Source organism: Aulostomus chinensis, chromosome 6, assembly GCF_037954235.1.
Source record: "Aulostomus chinensis isolate RoL2024-O1b breed Wild chromosome 6, RoL_Achi_v1.0, whole genome shotgun sequence".
NCBI lineage: Eukaryota > Metazoa > Chordata > Actinopteri > Syngnathiformes > Aulostomidae > Aulostomus > Aulostomus chinensis.
Window position 1 is genome coordinate 5,220,943 of NC_141325.1, and position 17,106 is coordinate 5,238,048.

Genomic DNA, 17,106 nt, shown 5'->3' on the forward strand with positions numbered 1-17,106 from the left:
CTCGGAATGACGTGGATGTCTGTGTGATCTCAGAAAGCCATGGATGTCAGTGTGACCCCATCTTTCCCTGTGATCTCAGAATTCAAAATTCATCCCCACATCAAAAGTCATCTGTAATGTATGCATCGTCTTTTGGGCCATTTTGCTGTTGTCTTCTTCTCACTTTCTGTTCCGGTAGCAACTGGATTCAAGTGCAGGGATCACACTAAAAGACAACTGCTAAACTTGCAATAAAAGTTTTTGAGTGTTGGCAATGTAAATGGCAACAACATCGCTGAGGACAAATAACTGAGTAAAAACCTTACATTTTAAAGTTCATTAAAACTTTTTCAGTCCAAAATACAATCAAAAAAGCATAAAAACCAAATAAATAATGTGTTTTATAAACCTATAACACAGATTATCAATAACTTTATATCTGTATTATGTTATAAAATTATAAATGAAGTCACAAGATGTCAGAGTTCATTACATTGTAGAACATGTACAAGTGTGACAGTGTTCTGACTTCAAAATCGGTTGATTTTATCTTCAAAACAGGAGTGCCATTTTCTGCTTTCGTCAGCTTTTTTTGATTCAGTCTCCATGATAGAGAGGTAAACAATGATGTAGTGCAGTCACATTGGGGAACACTGAAACATGTTTTCCGGTCTTATCAACAATTCAAAACACTGCCCAGTGCGTTCCCAATCAAGATTTTGCAGTATCAAGCAACCAGTGTCTTATTTTTGTGGGCAGACCGAATTAAACCTGAAAAAAAAAAAAAAGTTCCTTTTGATGAAATTGTCCCTTATTCTACCTACATGTGTGTTTAACAGATGTACCTTTTGTGTGTGTGTGTGTGTGTGTGTGTGTGTGTGTGTGTGTGTGTGTCTTGGCTCTTCCAGATATCAATGAATGCGAAAGGGATCCATGCAAGAACGGAGGTGTTTGCACGGACCTGGTAGCCAACTACTCCTGCGAGTGCCCCGGGGAGTACATGGGCAGAAACTGTCAATACAGTAAGTGCTTTCTTTTATGTTTTTCCCCCAAATCTTTTACAACTATCCATTGATTTTTCTTCAGCACACTTGAGGCAGCAGGTAATTGCACGGTGGGTAGTATTAGCCAAACATGCAATGTTATCGATGATAGAAGAGTTTGTTTGCAAATGCTATCGAGGATTCATGCTGCATCAGCTTTCATAAATATTTTTATAAGCATTGGAGATATTTCATAGTTTCTATTATTTTCAGATTGACAATTTTGTACCTTGATTTTTTTTTTTACCAACTGACAATTTCTTTAAAAAATTTGTTATCATGAGAAATGATTACGTTCAATTAAGGCCGTCATAATCCCAGCCGTTTGATGATCGTGTGTTAAGTACTGGAGCCACCATGTTCACTGTCGCAAATGGAGCCCAAAAATGTGACCCACAGCAGATGCTAAGCAGAAAATTAGCATTTTGCAGCACAGCACTTGGTTTACATTGAAAGAACAACTCTGGACACCAAAGTATGGTTGTTAACTCTCAACATTTTGGTTAATAGTTTGGCCAAATTTGAGATTTTCTCGACTTATTAATGACAAAAATGTCTGTTACATAAATAAGTATTGACTATGGGAAGAACGTCACCATCTGGAACCAGTCAAGTTTTTGTAACAAATCACAAGTGTGCTTTTATATGCATTCCATGGGTCCTTAAACATTTACTTTTTTTGATCCTTGAGTCCAGACTCCCAAACAACTACATGATTTGTGCTGCATAAAATTTTGGAAATTCTGTTTTCTCATCCCACCAACTTAAACATAATTCACATTTTCTCCTCACAAAAACACAACTAACAGGACAGAGTAGTCAAAAGCAATAATCCCTAAAACATAACAATAAATATAATAGAAATTATTAAAATATATGAATCACAGCCACTTTGTTTAAACTACTCCTTCTTTTGTTTTGTTTGTCTTTGTTCCCAGTGGCTATATAGCAAAAGAGAGCGGCGAGCGTCTTACCAGAAGTGGCCTTCTTTTTGTAAAATGCCAGAGAGCTCAAAGGAGCTTCGTGTGTTTATCATTCTTTGGGAAGGATTTTTTTTGCCTGCTCAGTCTAGGAACAGATTAGGATTAAAGTTTCAGTGGATTTAGAGCCTTTAGCCAGTGCTACTCACGAGTGTATTTATCAGATTTTCTATCCAGCAGTGTGTCTTCAGTGAAAAGCTGTCTTGCGTTCATCTGATGCAGCAGATGCTCTTCTGTTTTCGTAGATACAGAAACCGACGAGGGCCACACACTCATTTTATAAATGCAGTGTATGTTCACAAGTCTCTTTTTCTCTGTTTTACATCATCGCCTCCATGCGCCACTTTGAATTTCCATCTGGTGACGATCGTAAGCTGTTGCTGCACCTCAGTATCAGAGGAAAAATTTCAATAGTGTATCTGATGTTCAGGGTTTTTTTTGTGTGTTTTTTGGCTGAGTTTCTGTTAAAACACCCACCACCTCCGTAGGTCCGACTATTACTTTCTAATCATGGTATGTACCTCTTTTCATGTTCTTATTTTCACTTTTGGTGACTAGTAGTGTTTGTCTTTTCTCATCCTTATATCGCTTAAGCTATATTGATGTGATTTATGCAGATGGTCGGTTTGGCTTGTTTTTCCTTTTCTGTGACATTTGGTAGAATTCAGAATAAACATTCGACTCAAGATGGACTGACGAGATTTTGGTGGTCAAAGGGCAAGGTTACTGTGACAGAACAGAACACAGTTATACTGTAAGCATAACTCACAAATTCCAACATTTCTCACAGATTTCTACATGCATGAAATGATGGAGTAATTACATAATTTTACAAAACATCCAAAAGTTAACTGCATTTTGTCAATAAACTTACCTTTACGGTCCATGGTATTCAACGCCGTGTCAGTAATTGCTCATGGAAGGAACGAGGAGTTCCATTTTGCCCCCCCTTTTTTTTTATTACTTTAATATCTCTACTCCCTGCTTTATAATGCTAACTGAAACTGGACTGATGATCAGACTGATTCTTCACGTAGGTTTGCTATCATACAGTACACTCCAAAAAAAAAAAAACCCCAACTACAACACTTTCACTTCCATTTTTATTTGCTCTTGGCAGAAACAAGAAGGGCTCATCACACTGATTTCAACACATTTTTTCACACATTTCAAAACCTTTTTTTAGCATGCATGCAAGAATTATCAGATCTTTTGCTTTAATTTGGGGAAGAAAAACAAACAGGAGCCAAAACAAGTATTATATTTATATTTTTGTTGAGTTTGTATTTCGATCAAACATCTTGCCTGGTGCCAAGCTAATACTTGCTTGTATGTATGACAAAGATGCCGCCTGAACTAAGCCTTTCTGCCAGTGTTCTGCTCCCTGAGACTTTACAATTATTCAGTGTGGGAGTGGTCCTGACTGAATTACTGTTGTTTGTTGGGCTCTCAGCACTTTCAAAAAGCTTGTGACCTTCACTCAACACTTCCTGGTCGCCTGTGTAGACGCACGCTGTTGAGTAGTTTTCTGCTGCTGAGGCGCTCCTCTCACTTGTGTACATGACATTAGAGGCAGTTCTGTGAGAGACAAGTCTGCTGCAGGGAGGCACTTAAAGACTGCACAAGCAAGAGAAGAGGGAAGGTTTGAGCTCACCTGATTGTTGCTATAGTCGCCTTTTGTTAACCGAATGGATAAAAGGAGGCAAAGAGACATTATTGGAGTAGAAAGGACTTGAGAAGCACAGCCTGATTGATGAAGCTAGAGTAGTTGCACTTGAGAAGAGAGATATAGAAATGAAGTAGTCTTGCTGATTGAACTTAAGCTCCATTGTGTGCTGAATGATGCTCACATCAATTTACCCTTATAAATGTCATATTTGTGCAGCTGTTACACAACCATGGACTCCGATTGTCATTTTCGGTTTTTGTTTTTTTCCCTTGTGGTTCTGAGCAATGACCATAAGGGCGAAGAGTCAACGCTGCTTGAATACGTTGCATCTATAGCAGATAGTTAAAGCCATTATACATTCCCTCAAGGAGTAGAGGCTCTGCATTATTCACCCAACATGGAGCTCAACAACCCTGAACACCCATGATACTTCAAGCCAAGGATAAATATGGCTATTTGACAACAATATAATCCCATTTCAATAAATCCTCCAAAGGTTCAGACCTTGAATACTGATTAAAATCAATTTAAATATATATTATTTGTTACCTTTTTCAGTCCTGCGTTCATGTCACCAATTACTACAGCTCAGAGATGGTGTCTGCCTGCTCGAATGTCAGGGAAGTTCTTTAATACGAGGACGCGTCATCTCCCCTGACTTGTTCCTTCATCCTACGTTGTGTGTGGGCTCGTCCTGCACACACAGCTGATGACTGCTGCTGCACATTAAGCAGCTGTACATTTCCTGGCTGGGCTTCACTGGAGACCAATGTGGGAATATAATGTTAAAGCAGGAGGGAGCTTTTGGAGCCATCGCCTGTCTTCTCTGTGATTTCTTCTGTTCTACTGGAATGATTACAGCAGCCTCAATATTGATTCACGTGATCCACCTGGAAGCCAGAAGGAGAATCATATCTATCGCTTGCCAACATGAATCACACTAAAATACACATGAACAAATTCAGGATTGTTACTGCTGGAAGCCCACGGAGACACACTCAGAGACACTAATAAATCCACTATTGAGGAAAGATGGTTGTTCAGGACCCCGTTTCCCTCGAGGAAGACTGAGATCAGTGTATGACCAGCCGCCTTGAGCACAGCCTAGCCAATTCCTCACAACCCATTTATTTCCATCCATAACATCATATAAAAACCTGCAGCAAAGATGACTCTGAAAATTTAGCTGACGTTCTTCTTAAGCAGCCATCCAACAACATGTATGAATGCTTGCTTGTATCTATTATGCTGGATATTTGTACCGCTTTTTGTGCACATCTCCCACATTTAATGCACGGCTGCTGATGGATGTTTGCACACACGTATGCTAACGCCCTCATATACACGTACAGCATCATTTACCACATGTTGAACCTCTGCCTGTCACCTGTTTTTTTCTTTCTTATGGTTATTATTCTTTTCGTCATCTCCTCCTCTGCTGCGTGCTCATTAGTATTGCTTTGTTAATTTGTCTGGGCTGTAGGTAGGACTTGTGGGAGATGGATTCAGCTGTCACAGCATGGTAGTGGTGGTGTTAGTGATGTGTGCTGTCGGAGGGCTGATGTATGCTCAGGGGCCAGCAGGCCAAGGCTCGGGGGCTGGCTGCCTCTGCCACTCTGACGGACGGCTGGCAGGCAGCTCATTAAGAGTGGCCCATCGTGGCTGCAAGGTGAGAAGGACCGCGGCTCTGCAACAGTGTCTTGCCACAACAATCAGATAGAATATCTTACAAGAAGAGCTGCCCTGGAGGTGCAACATTGACACAGATATGATACTGTGTTGGCCCAATATTGTAGACTGGAATAATAATTATAACATTTTAGAACCTGCGCCCTGTTTCTCATTCTCTGAAAATTTGGGATTTTTAGGGTGATAGAGACAAAATGAATCGAAATAGAATTGTTGGTTAAATTATCCAATCTTGTTGCTGTCATCGAAAACGCTTTACATTTAACAGGAAAAAACAATTCATTTTTATCTACATTGATGTCTGCTGTTAATTTCCTGCATGCGTGGTCTTAAGTATTGCGATAAACTTCCAGCTGACATCATTTGTATTTTGTCCTTGATCAACAGCAAGGGTACGTTGGCCTCGCCGTCATCCTCTTGTCTGGTAAATAACACACAGCAGCGCTGAGCAGATCATCGCCCAACAGAGTCAGTTGTTCCATTTATTTTTCACACTTTGTTTTCACCCCCAAGAAACTCCACAGCAGGCTAGCTGAGCTGACATGACCGAACCCGATCTGAACATAACTTCGGAAAAAAAAAAAAAAAAAGAGTCAGCAATACAGGCGGTGGCCCACAGCAAAGTCTGTTCACCAGACTATTAACAGAAACCCTGAATGATGATGTGTCATCAACCTGTGGTTCAGGTTGAAATGTATATTTTATTCATCCTTTTAATCGTTTCAGAAGAGCTCACTGTCGCGAGACATGTTTGTTTTGAAGCAGAGCTGACTGCTGAGTCAGCAGAAGCACACTCCAGGTTTGAATTGTTCATTTAGTTTCAGTTCATTTAACATTTATTATTCATAGACGCATTTAAATCTTTCAATGCTTGCTTGGGAAAAAAAAGGCATTTATTTATCAGTATTTAAAAATGTTGAGAGTTGAGCTGCTTGGTTGAGAGGAGAAAAAAAAGATGTATTCAACCAACATGTCCTTGGGTTACACATAAACATTGTATTTATTGCTACATTTCTTTACAGGTCATTCAGTGACACAGGCTAATCGCTCAGAAAAAACTTTCAACCTTCAAATTGAACTCAAAGTTCTGCGTATTTAAAGGTTGGTTTTGGAAAGTTCTTGCCTAAACAAAACAAAAAAAATAAATAAAGTACTGTGTTAAAAAGATCTCAGATGTTTATCCTCTCTAAAATTCAGTTCACACTGACTAAGATAAATATGACGATACCCATAATGTTTACTATGCAAGCATCCACACTGATCAACAATAATGTTCCCAACAGCATCATCATCTCCCTCATGGCCTCTGTGGTGAAACCCACAAACGCATCCACACGCTGCGACATTCAGCTCCTCTCTTATTCTTATCATAAGATGATTCAGGTTTTTATACTCTCCCAGGATGATGAAAAAAAAAAAAATTGGCAGATTTTTACTAAACTTCGAAAACCATTGGCCAAGAAGAAACCCGTCACGTTTCAGAAGAGATCAGAATCACAGGGGTGGACATATTGCGTTTTGCTTTTGTTAACAGTTTTTGACGGAATAGTCAGAGGTGAGTTCGAGAGCGGGTGATTTTCTGTATTATTCTAACTTTTGAGGTCACAAACACAAGTATATTCATCTGTCTCCTGTCACGACTCTCCTTAGCTAAGTGCTGTAACTGCAGTTGGGGCCTCCCGTCTGATTCAGATCAGCTGATCAAGCTGCCTCTCAGGTGCCTGGGATGTTCACCAACCCTTGACTGTCATTTCTGTCAATCTTACATCAATTTGAATTCGTGGAACTTTTTTTTTTTGTTTTTCTTCATGTGTTAGTTTGAGTTATGAGCTGCAGACCTGCCTCTCCATGATGCGACCACGTGTGCTGCTGGTCGTTACATCACCACTGTCATTGTTGTCATAGTTGTTCCATCCACTAAAGTTAGAAGTGATTTTAAACTCAGTACAATCATTATCATTATTGTACTGTTTTGTGTGGATGACCTTTAAAACTCTTTAAGAGGAGAGATATCTGAAAATGAGAAGCTTGTGTTACCTTCAGCTGTGGAATACCACACACACCTACGCCATCCTGTCCTTGGTGTGGAAGTGGTGAGTCACACACACACACACACACACAGACACACACACACACACACACAAGAGGTCTACTAAAGAGAGAGTGACTTACCGTAGTGGAATATATAAACACATCTCTGTCAGTGAACACACACGCACACGCCTTCAGTCAATCCCCCTGCACTGTCCTAAGACATTACTCACCGTCTCCCTCTTGCTCCCAGCCTCACTGTTGGAGCAGCTGGATAAGTCACGCTGGGCTTGTTTTCATTGTTTAATTCTTCTTTGACTCTTGGCTTTCTTCTGTGGTGAAAGTCTTCTCACAGTTCTCAGCACTCCCACTTCTGTCAGCTCTTGGAATGTGTTTGTGTGTGTGGACTTTGTCAATTGCTGCATTTAAAACACTTTGGTGTTTTGCGTAAGTGGTGAAATGGCGCACTCTGGCTTGTGGTGACCACTGCTCCAGGCTAACCCTGTGGGCTGGCTTATGTAAAGTTCATCCGTGATGACTATACAGCGCCTCTGGCTCCGCTCTTGGTTTGATATGTTCACATTCTTTTGGGAAACATGTTCACTCAGCTTCCACAGCATCTGTGCGTTGAAGTTTTTTTTAGCTATTTATTTGTCTGTAATCAAGGTTCGAATTCCATAGTGGCGTGTAGAGGAGCTTTACTGGCGCTACTGTAGAGCATATCACGTTTGTGCCCGCGTGGAATTGCTCAGCAGCATGCACACCTCAGAGTATGGTGCAGAACGCTAACTCCAAGTTAAATATTTGTCCCTTTATACACAGACCACATTGATGCACATGCAATCCTCATTCTGTGTTCAGCTCGGCCGATCACAAATCGGCTCTTGCATTGTGCAGCACATTGGCAGCGAATGAGTTCAACAGCGGAGAGCACCACTATGTATCCTATCTGTAACAGGTGTATTATTGTGAACATCCTCTCTCTCTCTCATGAACTGTGGCCTCATCTCCCTGCTGTTTCTAGTCTCTCAGTTGTTTTCTACAACAGGGAAATGGAATCAACGTATGAACTTCTATATACAATCATGAGCAAACTATGCACAGCAAACTGTCCAGCAGAAATAAACACAGCATTTGTGACGACTAACGTTCAAACACTGGCATGTAATAGGCAAATAATCACATAACTGACATATTTTTCTCCTCAGGAAATTTAATTTGCAAAATCTATAACCTGTGGCACAAAATTGGTTTTGTTCTAGACCTGGATGCATCAACGTACCCTGCCAATGGAGTCTATAATTCCAACCATGACTCTAACAAGAGAAACCACATGGTTGATTGATTTTCATCAATCAGTGTTTCCGTTTAGATGTATAATTATGTCTGTGACTAAATTGGTCCCCACTGGAAATACACACCAGACAAGCACTACCCACCATATGATATGAGAAAGTGTGTTGAAGTGTGTTTAAATTAATACAATAATAATTTCTTTTCAAGCAACGAAAAAGTAATTAGGGCACCCTACTGAGTGCAAACCTCAGCTGAAGTTCGCTCAAAGTTGCATCTAAAAACTCTTCACCAACCTGGTAATCAGTGGTTCTGCTCGTGTGGTGCCTGCTGAGCCACTGACCCAGCTTGAGGTAAGTTGAGTGGGGGAAAAAAGTGAAAGTAAAATGTTTCCACACTTTAAACATGAAAGAAGATATACCAGAAGTTTTAAGAATTTGGATTGAAGAGAAAGTCAGCCCGCAGGTTGTACTGTAGTGAATGAGGCTTGACACTGAGTTGCCTATAAATCACGGTTCAAATCCCAAATACAAAACCTCTGTTGAGTTTAATGTTTACATTGACAGAGAGAGAGAGAGAGAGGGAGGGGGAGAGAGAGAGGGAGAGAGAGGGAGGGGGAGAGAGAGGTTTGCAGCTACACATTGATGCCTATTATATGTTCATGGAGATAAATCTGTCCAGCTGAAAGTGGACTGCTCGGTACTCTTGGGGTCACATTACACACTGATGGAATCCCCAAAAAGCTGTAAAACCTTTCACTTCGGAGGTAAAGATCATGCATTGAACACTTTTTAGTAAATGCACAATACACCATTAAAAGATCAGAGTTTCTGGCTCCGTATCAAAGCTTTAAAGTTGAGTAGGCTCCAAGAAAGTTGAGTCTGTTCTCCCACAGCATGCTGTTTACTTTGAAAATCATAAAAATATGAAGATAAAATCAAACCATTAAACAGACCTGCCCCAAAGTTTTATGGTTGCTATGTCCTCCCACCAGGTTTCACATGAATCATCCTTGTTTTTGCATAATGCCGCTAACAGACACAGACAACATACACGGATAAAACCATAACCTCCATACAGTCATAAAAACACTAACTATCGTGTCAATTTGTTCATCTGTTTCACGGTAAGAAAGGCAGCGGGATACACACTCATCATTGAAATGGATAAGACAAGTTTCAGTTTAATATACACTGTCTTGCCATTACAGAGGATGTTAGGACTTAATGCCACAAATAGGGCTGCACGACTGGGGAAACTGACCTTGCAATTTCCTTCCCCTCTGCGTTGGTATGTACTGCGTTATGAAAAAAATACAGGAATTTTCACTATTCTGAAAGAATCAAACTTGTACACCATCGGTGAGGCGAATGCAAACTGCTGGGTTCACCTGGGGGTATCGGGATGGTAGCTCGGATGTGTGTCAAGCGACCAGATCATTTTAAACCCGTTTTGCAGCGTGAAGTGGTACCACGTTTTTAGCTCTCTTTCGTCAGTTGTGGTGTGTGATTGCAGCGGACTTTGCTTTGATAAAGTGATCAGGAATGATTGATGGTTCTCACTGTGCTGGTAGAGCTCGCATGTCAGTCACAGTCAAGAACCCTTGAAAGGAAGCAGCCAGGAAGTTGCAGCGCCACTAGTTGAGTTCATTTGCCTCTGACATCACACATCAGGCCATGTGACCACTGCACGAGCGGACATCGTGACAATGATGCTCTAACCATGCAGCATTAGCTAGAAGATTTAGCCACTGATGTTGTTCCTCACTTTGTGTCTTCAATATTTCACAGTGGATTTTATTTGACCGGCTTATAATAACTCTCTCGCCAGTTTTGCTTGCTTCATGAGAAAAGACACAATAGACCAGTGTTACAGTACCTAATAACCTACCTAGTAACTAACGCCAACCCGATCAGTCTTGGAGGCATTTTAAGGACACCTTTCAGACATGCTTCAGGTCTAATTCGCCTCCAAGATATGCAGCTTTTTTCCATCATCAGCCATCACCGAAATAACCATATTGCTGCAACAACAGAGGCAGTTAAAATGATGAAACTGAAATGAAAAGTGATTCAGTATGAGCCGCAGTGGAGACGGCGTGACGCGCACAGCACATTGAGTTTCAAGGCCGTCCCCAGGAACTGTGTGTGGATGAATGCTGCTTCCAACATTTTTTTTATGCAATTGAAGCATAAACATTAAAGCAGGTATTTATCCAAAGCGTGCTTCGTCTCGTGTTCCCACTAAAACAACAAGAAAGCAGCACTTCAAACTTGTGTTTTCTGAACGGAGTTTGCATTTGATCATCTTTAGTGATTACTTGTAGACTAAACAGCTGCAAAACTGTGCAGGATGTGTGTATATATGTATATAGCACATTACTGAAAAATGCATGTAATATGTGTGCATGAACTCACAACCCGGGGAGGCAGACATGCAGGCAAAGAAGCAAAGTACATGGTCAGTTGTCTCTATTGCACATCTCCTGACTCTGCAGCGTGTAATAAACCTCTCCGCAGTTCCTATTATACAGAGTTTCTACATTTTGTGTCTTTCACATGTGGATGTATATTTACAAATTCCATGTTGTTGTGATTATTCCAGAAAGGAGGGACAAAAGTTACAAGCTATAGCTTTAAATCAGGTTTACATCCCACACAGCTGCCACTGCACTCAATTATGAAGTATTTTAAAACAAAACAAATGCTTTGCTATAATTAATCCTTTTCATGCAGCTGTCTGTGAATGCTTGAGTTAAAGGCTAATTAAAACATAAGCACAAGCACTTAAGTACTTATTTAACACAGCCGTCAAGCCTCTAACTTTTGTAGACACGTTGGAGATGGAAGAATATTCATGCTCTGTGCATAAAAAACACAGATATATCTGACCTCTTCTTAAGTGATTACAGTGCACATGACAATGTTTGGCTGCTTGTGAATAATATCCACAGAAGAGACAATTCAGTTACACAACTCTGTAACTCAATTTGTCCTGGCTGAAAACACACAGTCACATCCGATTTACTTTTGATGGCAATATTCCACAGCTGTTCAGAACAACAATTCAAGTTGAGCTGTTTATGTTGTTTTCTTGGCACATCCGAGTGCTCAATTATGATGTCTTTCCGCAGGCTGTGTTGTCTTATAATTGTAGTGGCAAACTATACAATTTGCATGCATATCGCATCCTAACGGAACTTGTCCTGACTCTGAACTGGGGAAATCTTGTACAAATAGATGTGTTTTGATAGAAAAACAGATGTTTTTTGTGAAAATGAACAGACATAAAAAGTATACTGTGGAGTACAATGACAACTTTCAATTTTATGTTTTTAGATATGTCACCAACAATGAATCGTATCATAATCGCACAAAGGTGTTGGTCTGTTTCTTTCTTGTCTTTGCTTTCTATTAGTATTTGCTTGCATGGAAATACTAATGAACACTTTTGTCAGCAGCCTCGTGATAAACTCAGATGGAGATTTTGTATCCTAACGTGATTAGGATTCGTAAAGGTAGTAGATTAATCTAGTGATTCATATAATGCACCTCAAATCAATAAAGCGCAGCTTCCTTTGCATGAGCTGAAGGGTAAAACACACAGTGTACCAACTGAGTTCCAAGGCTCATTTGTTGTCAGATGTTTTGGGGAGTAAATCAAAGTGTGAGATAGCAAATACAAGAGACTGACCTTCTGAACGTTTGTTCGGCAGCTGGTTTGGGTTCTTCCCCTTCGCCCTACGGTGACCCCCTAAGCTGGGTCCAGGATATCAGAGATAGCTACAGTACGTCCCACAAGTCCAGGCTCCATGAGTGTTGGGTCAGCCTTCTGGTGGAGCCTCGTCTCCCTTGAGCTTCTGTGACTAACTGTCGCCTCTTGAAGGGGAAAAAAGTGTTATTGTGGGACCAAATGGGCTGGTGGTAACTTCAGATGCTTAAAATGGTCTGAGGTCACAAAATATTTGTTTTCATTCCTGCCCACTTTAGCATTGCAGTTGGTATGATAACGATAGGTAGCAGGTAAAAGTTAAGGTAAAAATTGCTAATGTTGTCTTTGAAATGATGCTGTGTAAAGGAAGCCGTGGCCAGTTGAGAGCAAGCCCGAGGGCTCTGTTACTGACAGAGGAGATGAAGGAGGAACCTGTTTGTTCATTGAATGTGCGCAGTATGAAGGCAAAGAAGAGTTGGCTTGTTGACTGTAACTCAGACGAGGTTTGCGCCAATGGACTCTTGAGATGAATAAAACCACACAGGCAGCATGGGAGATGATATTAAATACAGATAAAAGAGAGTGAAGAAGAAGCTGCAGGTGTATTTATCATGTCCAATACCGCACAAGGTGAGATAACAAAGCTTAAGATTCATCATTGTGGAGGCATTGAAGAAGCAATTTATGGAGGACAAAATACACACTGAGGCTTTTGTGCTACATTCTGTATGCATGTCATCGATGGACATATTGCACATTTTTCTGAGAGCTCATCCGTCTCCTTCTCTTCACTCAGAATGCTCTGGACCGTTGGGCATGGAGGGCGGTATCATCTCCAACCAGCAGATAACGGCCTCTTCCACCCACCGTGCTCTGTTTGGCTTGCAGAAGTGGTACCCGTACTTTGCACGCCTCAACAAGAAGGGTCTGGTCAATGCCTGGACCGCTGCTGAAAATGACAGATGGCCATGGATCCAGGTGAGCTACAGTCACAGAGCAGGCTACACACAAAGGCTGGCAGGGGACCAACACACACCGGTTCAGATCTACGCACAAGTTAATTACTGTCAGACTTTATTATCTTGTCTTGGTTTATGTTATGTTAGACTAGAATTGAGGTGGAGTTTATGCAGTGAAGACAGTTTTAACAGATGATAAAATTGATGTTTCACTATAAAGAGCGGTTAAAGGTTTAAGCTGGATGTGTCGAGGGCGTTAGAAAGAATAAGAAGGGCCATAATTTCATGCCTTCAACATGTGCAAGTTTATAAATTTTCAACAGTGGCAGCAGAAACGATAATTTTCCTCTTATTCATAAAATAGAGACCCTTTTTTCCCTTAAAATACCCTGCAGGCCTTCTACGACCATCATCCAAAACAGCTCTAGAAATCATTAACCGAGAATAAATTGGCTACTTAAAGTCGATCCGTTCAACTCCCCCTTTTAATTAAGCTGTGTGTAAGTTCACGCTGCATCATAATCAATCCTGAATAATCCTTATACATGTCGAGTGTTACAAAAGTTAGAACCAGGGAATCTACTCTTTGTACATTCAGGTCTTCGGCATCTTCCTGACCTGCTCTAATTAATAAAACACATTACCTGGAAAACATTGTACGAATAATCTTACATCCTGGTGGAGGTTTGTAAAACAAGGTCAGATATACAGTAGTGGGTGGTAATAGTGGTACTTTTCTAATTACTACTAAGTACAGATTCATGGCAAATATATGAAAGCCAAAGTTTTGTACCGGAGAGTACATCTGGCTGAGCGAGTAGCGTGTGAAGTCACTCCTGCACTGAGGTCAAGCCCAACCCACAATCAGGATGATAGTGAGCTGAATTGTGTTTTGGGTTTTGGATTGTGATTATACTTTTTCATCGAGACAAGGGCGTTTACAGTATTTATAAAGTGAAGTGTAAAGTTAGCCACGGCAAAACACGCAACTGGAGGTAACGCCTGGTCAAAAACACAAAAAAAAAAAGTTAGAAAACCTGAAGATTGAACTATATTATCCAGATGAAAGCTGAAACCTCTGCAGTCGCTGCAGCAAACATGAGCAGCACACCTTATTGGACTTACTTGTTTTCAACTGAAAATACTTTTTCTATTTTATTAGAGACAAAATAAAGTACTATAAATCTACTAGTTGGGAAATTCTAGCTACCAATAACAGCTGACATGTATTCCAAACCCTCCTAAACTCCAGTTCTCTTGTTGGTAGAACATTGATGAATGTATTTATTAATAAGATACGGTGAGTGACATGGTTGAGGTGGTGGATTTAGAAATCAGATGGTTTCTAGTTACTGTGGTAACATCCTTGAGCAGACTGATTCCCCTCTTTCCTTCACCAGCAAAGTGAAAAATGTTTGAATGTGAATTTATTGTAAGAGAAAAGTGCTTTAAGCAGTCAATGGACTAGAAAATCTTGTATATAAATACAACCAATGTGCCATTCAAGGTGATAAAACTGTCTTTGTTACACGTCTCACACTGTTGAGACTTTCTCGTTATAACAGATTAGAACTGTAACCTTTGGAGGTCATCAGACAGATGATGGACAGTGTATTGTGAACAAACCGCAAACAGAAAAACAACACCCTGACAGCGTGATGGAGGAACAGAAAATGGCAGCTAACAGCACGAGAATAGCGAGGCAGGGTGAAAATGGATTTGTTTTGTTTTTTTAAAGTGAGAGAGAGAGCGAGAGAGAGTCAAAGAAAGAGCCAACATGAGTGAGAGAAAACTACGCCTGGCACATGCAGCGGGTGAGGAGAACGGGATATTAAACATTCAGGCGGTTTGTTTGACTTTAATGATGCCATGTGGGATGTTGCACAGGATGCTGTCGGCATTGTGTGTTTCTACAGAGTGCCTGGATAATTGGGACCTAAGCAGAGGTGCAGCGTCATGTCAGTGTTTTGGGATTATGCTAAGCAGTCAGTGGTCTGCTTTTATAGTGCAAACTGGCGTGGTGTGATTGCACGTTTGTCATGTGAGGCAGGATATAGCGACAGATGACGACCCTATCTGGAAAGGGATCAGATTTGTCCGGCTAGTTGCTAGCTTTTCCTCTGCAGCGGTATGTAATTCTGGATGGCAGCCAGTTTCAGCTTCTTCCTCTGAACCTCAACAAATGAATCACAACAGCAACACACTTTGAATAATACATCATAGAGTTGCAGACGAGCATGCATACACTGTTTGTGTTTATGTCGGTCCGTGTGTTGGGGAGCTGCGTTCGTGTGCGCATGAGCTTGCTACTGTTCACACATCTGTGCAGTGCAGGCATATTTCTTCACAGCCTTGCCATGACTAGCTCACACATAAAATTGCATTTGAAGACTCCAGGGAAATATACTGCAGGTCTGACCAATATCAGCAAAATATAGCTCCAACCAGCTGTGTTGGAGGGAATGAAACAATCCAAATCACTTTTGAAGGGTAAGATGGTCTATACATAATTTAGTAGCAGTTAAACAGTTAATAACATAATCTTCAGATGCAGATCTTTATCAATGTTTCAGCTGATCCGTGTGACAGCATCTATCTGTGGAGATTGTTGCTTTTCATTCCAGCGTAGTTACGAAAATATCCAACTTACTGCCTATTGTGTTGCTCAGATACAGTCCAAGCCTGGAAAGTACTTCACCATCTCACTTCATTTATTTGATAATCACAGCTTTACTGTAACTGTTAATCGTTTAATAAAGCCAATAGATAGTAAGGCTTCGAAACAAAAGGTGTTCACTGCAGTTTTGAAATGCTTTCGGACTGAATGCTGTCAGATTTGTCTACAAAAGAACTCACTCTTAAATGGATACACATGAACCAGGCTCGTCATGCCTGAACAAGAATCTTAGCAATGAAAGTTATAACCAGATGCCAACTGTGAGTAATTCATCGGTTTCCTGCACAATGTCTACACGGGATGCAGTGCAAAAACAAACAATTTTAAGCAGAGAAGAAGCAGAACAAAACATGTTGTTCAGCTATCAAGTGCTGGTCACCTGTGTTTTTAGAGCACTCAGCAGAAAAGAGCCTGGAATTCACTGTAGTTAAATGCACAGCCTTTGTGTCAACATCAGACCTGATCAAAACAGAGGCTATTTCTGGTGCTGCCACTGCACGTCTGTGGTTGTTACATCTGGGATTTTTATTCATGCCATTTCACACCCTGTAAACCTCTAAGCTGTCATTTGCAACCATCTGAGATACACACTAATGTCCATGTGACCAAAGTATATCAACAACATGCCAAGCTTCCCAAATGTTGTAAGACAGTAATCGAGTCTGTGAATATCTTCTGATTATTCCCCAAATGCCACAAACAAAAGAGGCTGATGTAATTCAGTTTGCTTGCGCGTAGAGAAATGAGGTTATTTTAAAGGTGTGCTTGAGTTTGTGTGTGCATGCACTTTTAAAGCTGCTGTGTCTCCAAGCTCGTTGGTGGTTTCAAGGACGGTATAATTGTTAATATCCTCCTGCAGGTCCCTCAACAATCTTGATCTCTAATAAAAAAAGGGTGACATTTCATTATATATGTGCCTGAAGTTTGTATACTTGCCTGAATGTGTTATTTGTCCTCAAACAACTACTTAGTCACATTTTGTTTGTGCTGCTGGTGGCTTGTTACTATGATTGTGTTGGGTTATAATCAGTGGTCTCAACAATAGAAATAACCACTACTCTTGTTCTAATGGGTT

At 40.7% G+C, this 17,106-nt stretch overlaps 1 protein-coding gene across 3 annotated transcripts in view; it reads left to right on the forward strand.

Annotated features, from left to right (window-relative positions):
* The window catches only part of edil3a (EGF like and discoidin domains 3a), a 119,202-nt gene that overhangs the window by 66,293 nt on the left and 35,803 nt on the right, over positions 1–17,106 (forward strand). For all 3 annotated transcript variants that reach the window (XM_086205959.1, XM_086205960.1, XM_086205958.1), the window contains 2 exons: positions 888–1,001; positions 13,192–13,373. In XM_086205959.1, the coding sequence (XP_086062085.1) occupies positions 888–1,001; positions 13,192–13,373 (296 nt within the window). The remainder of the gene's footprint in view (positions 1–887; positions 1,002–13,191; positions 13,374–17,106) is intronic.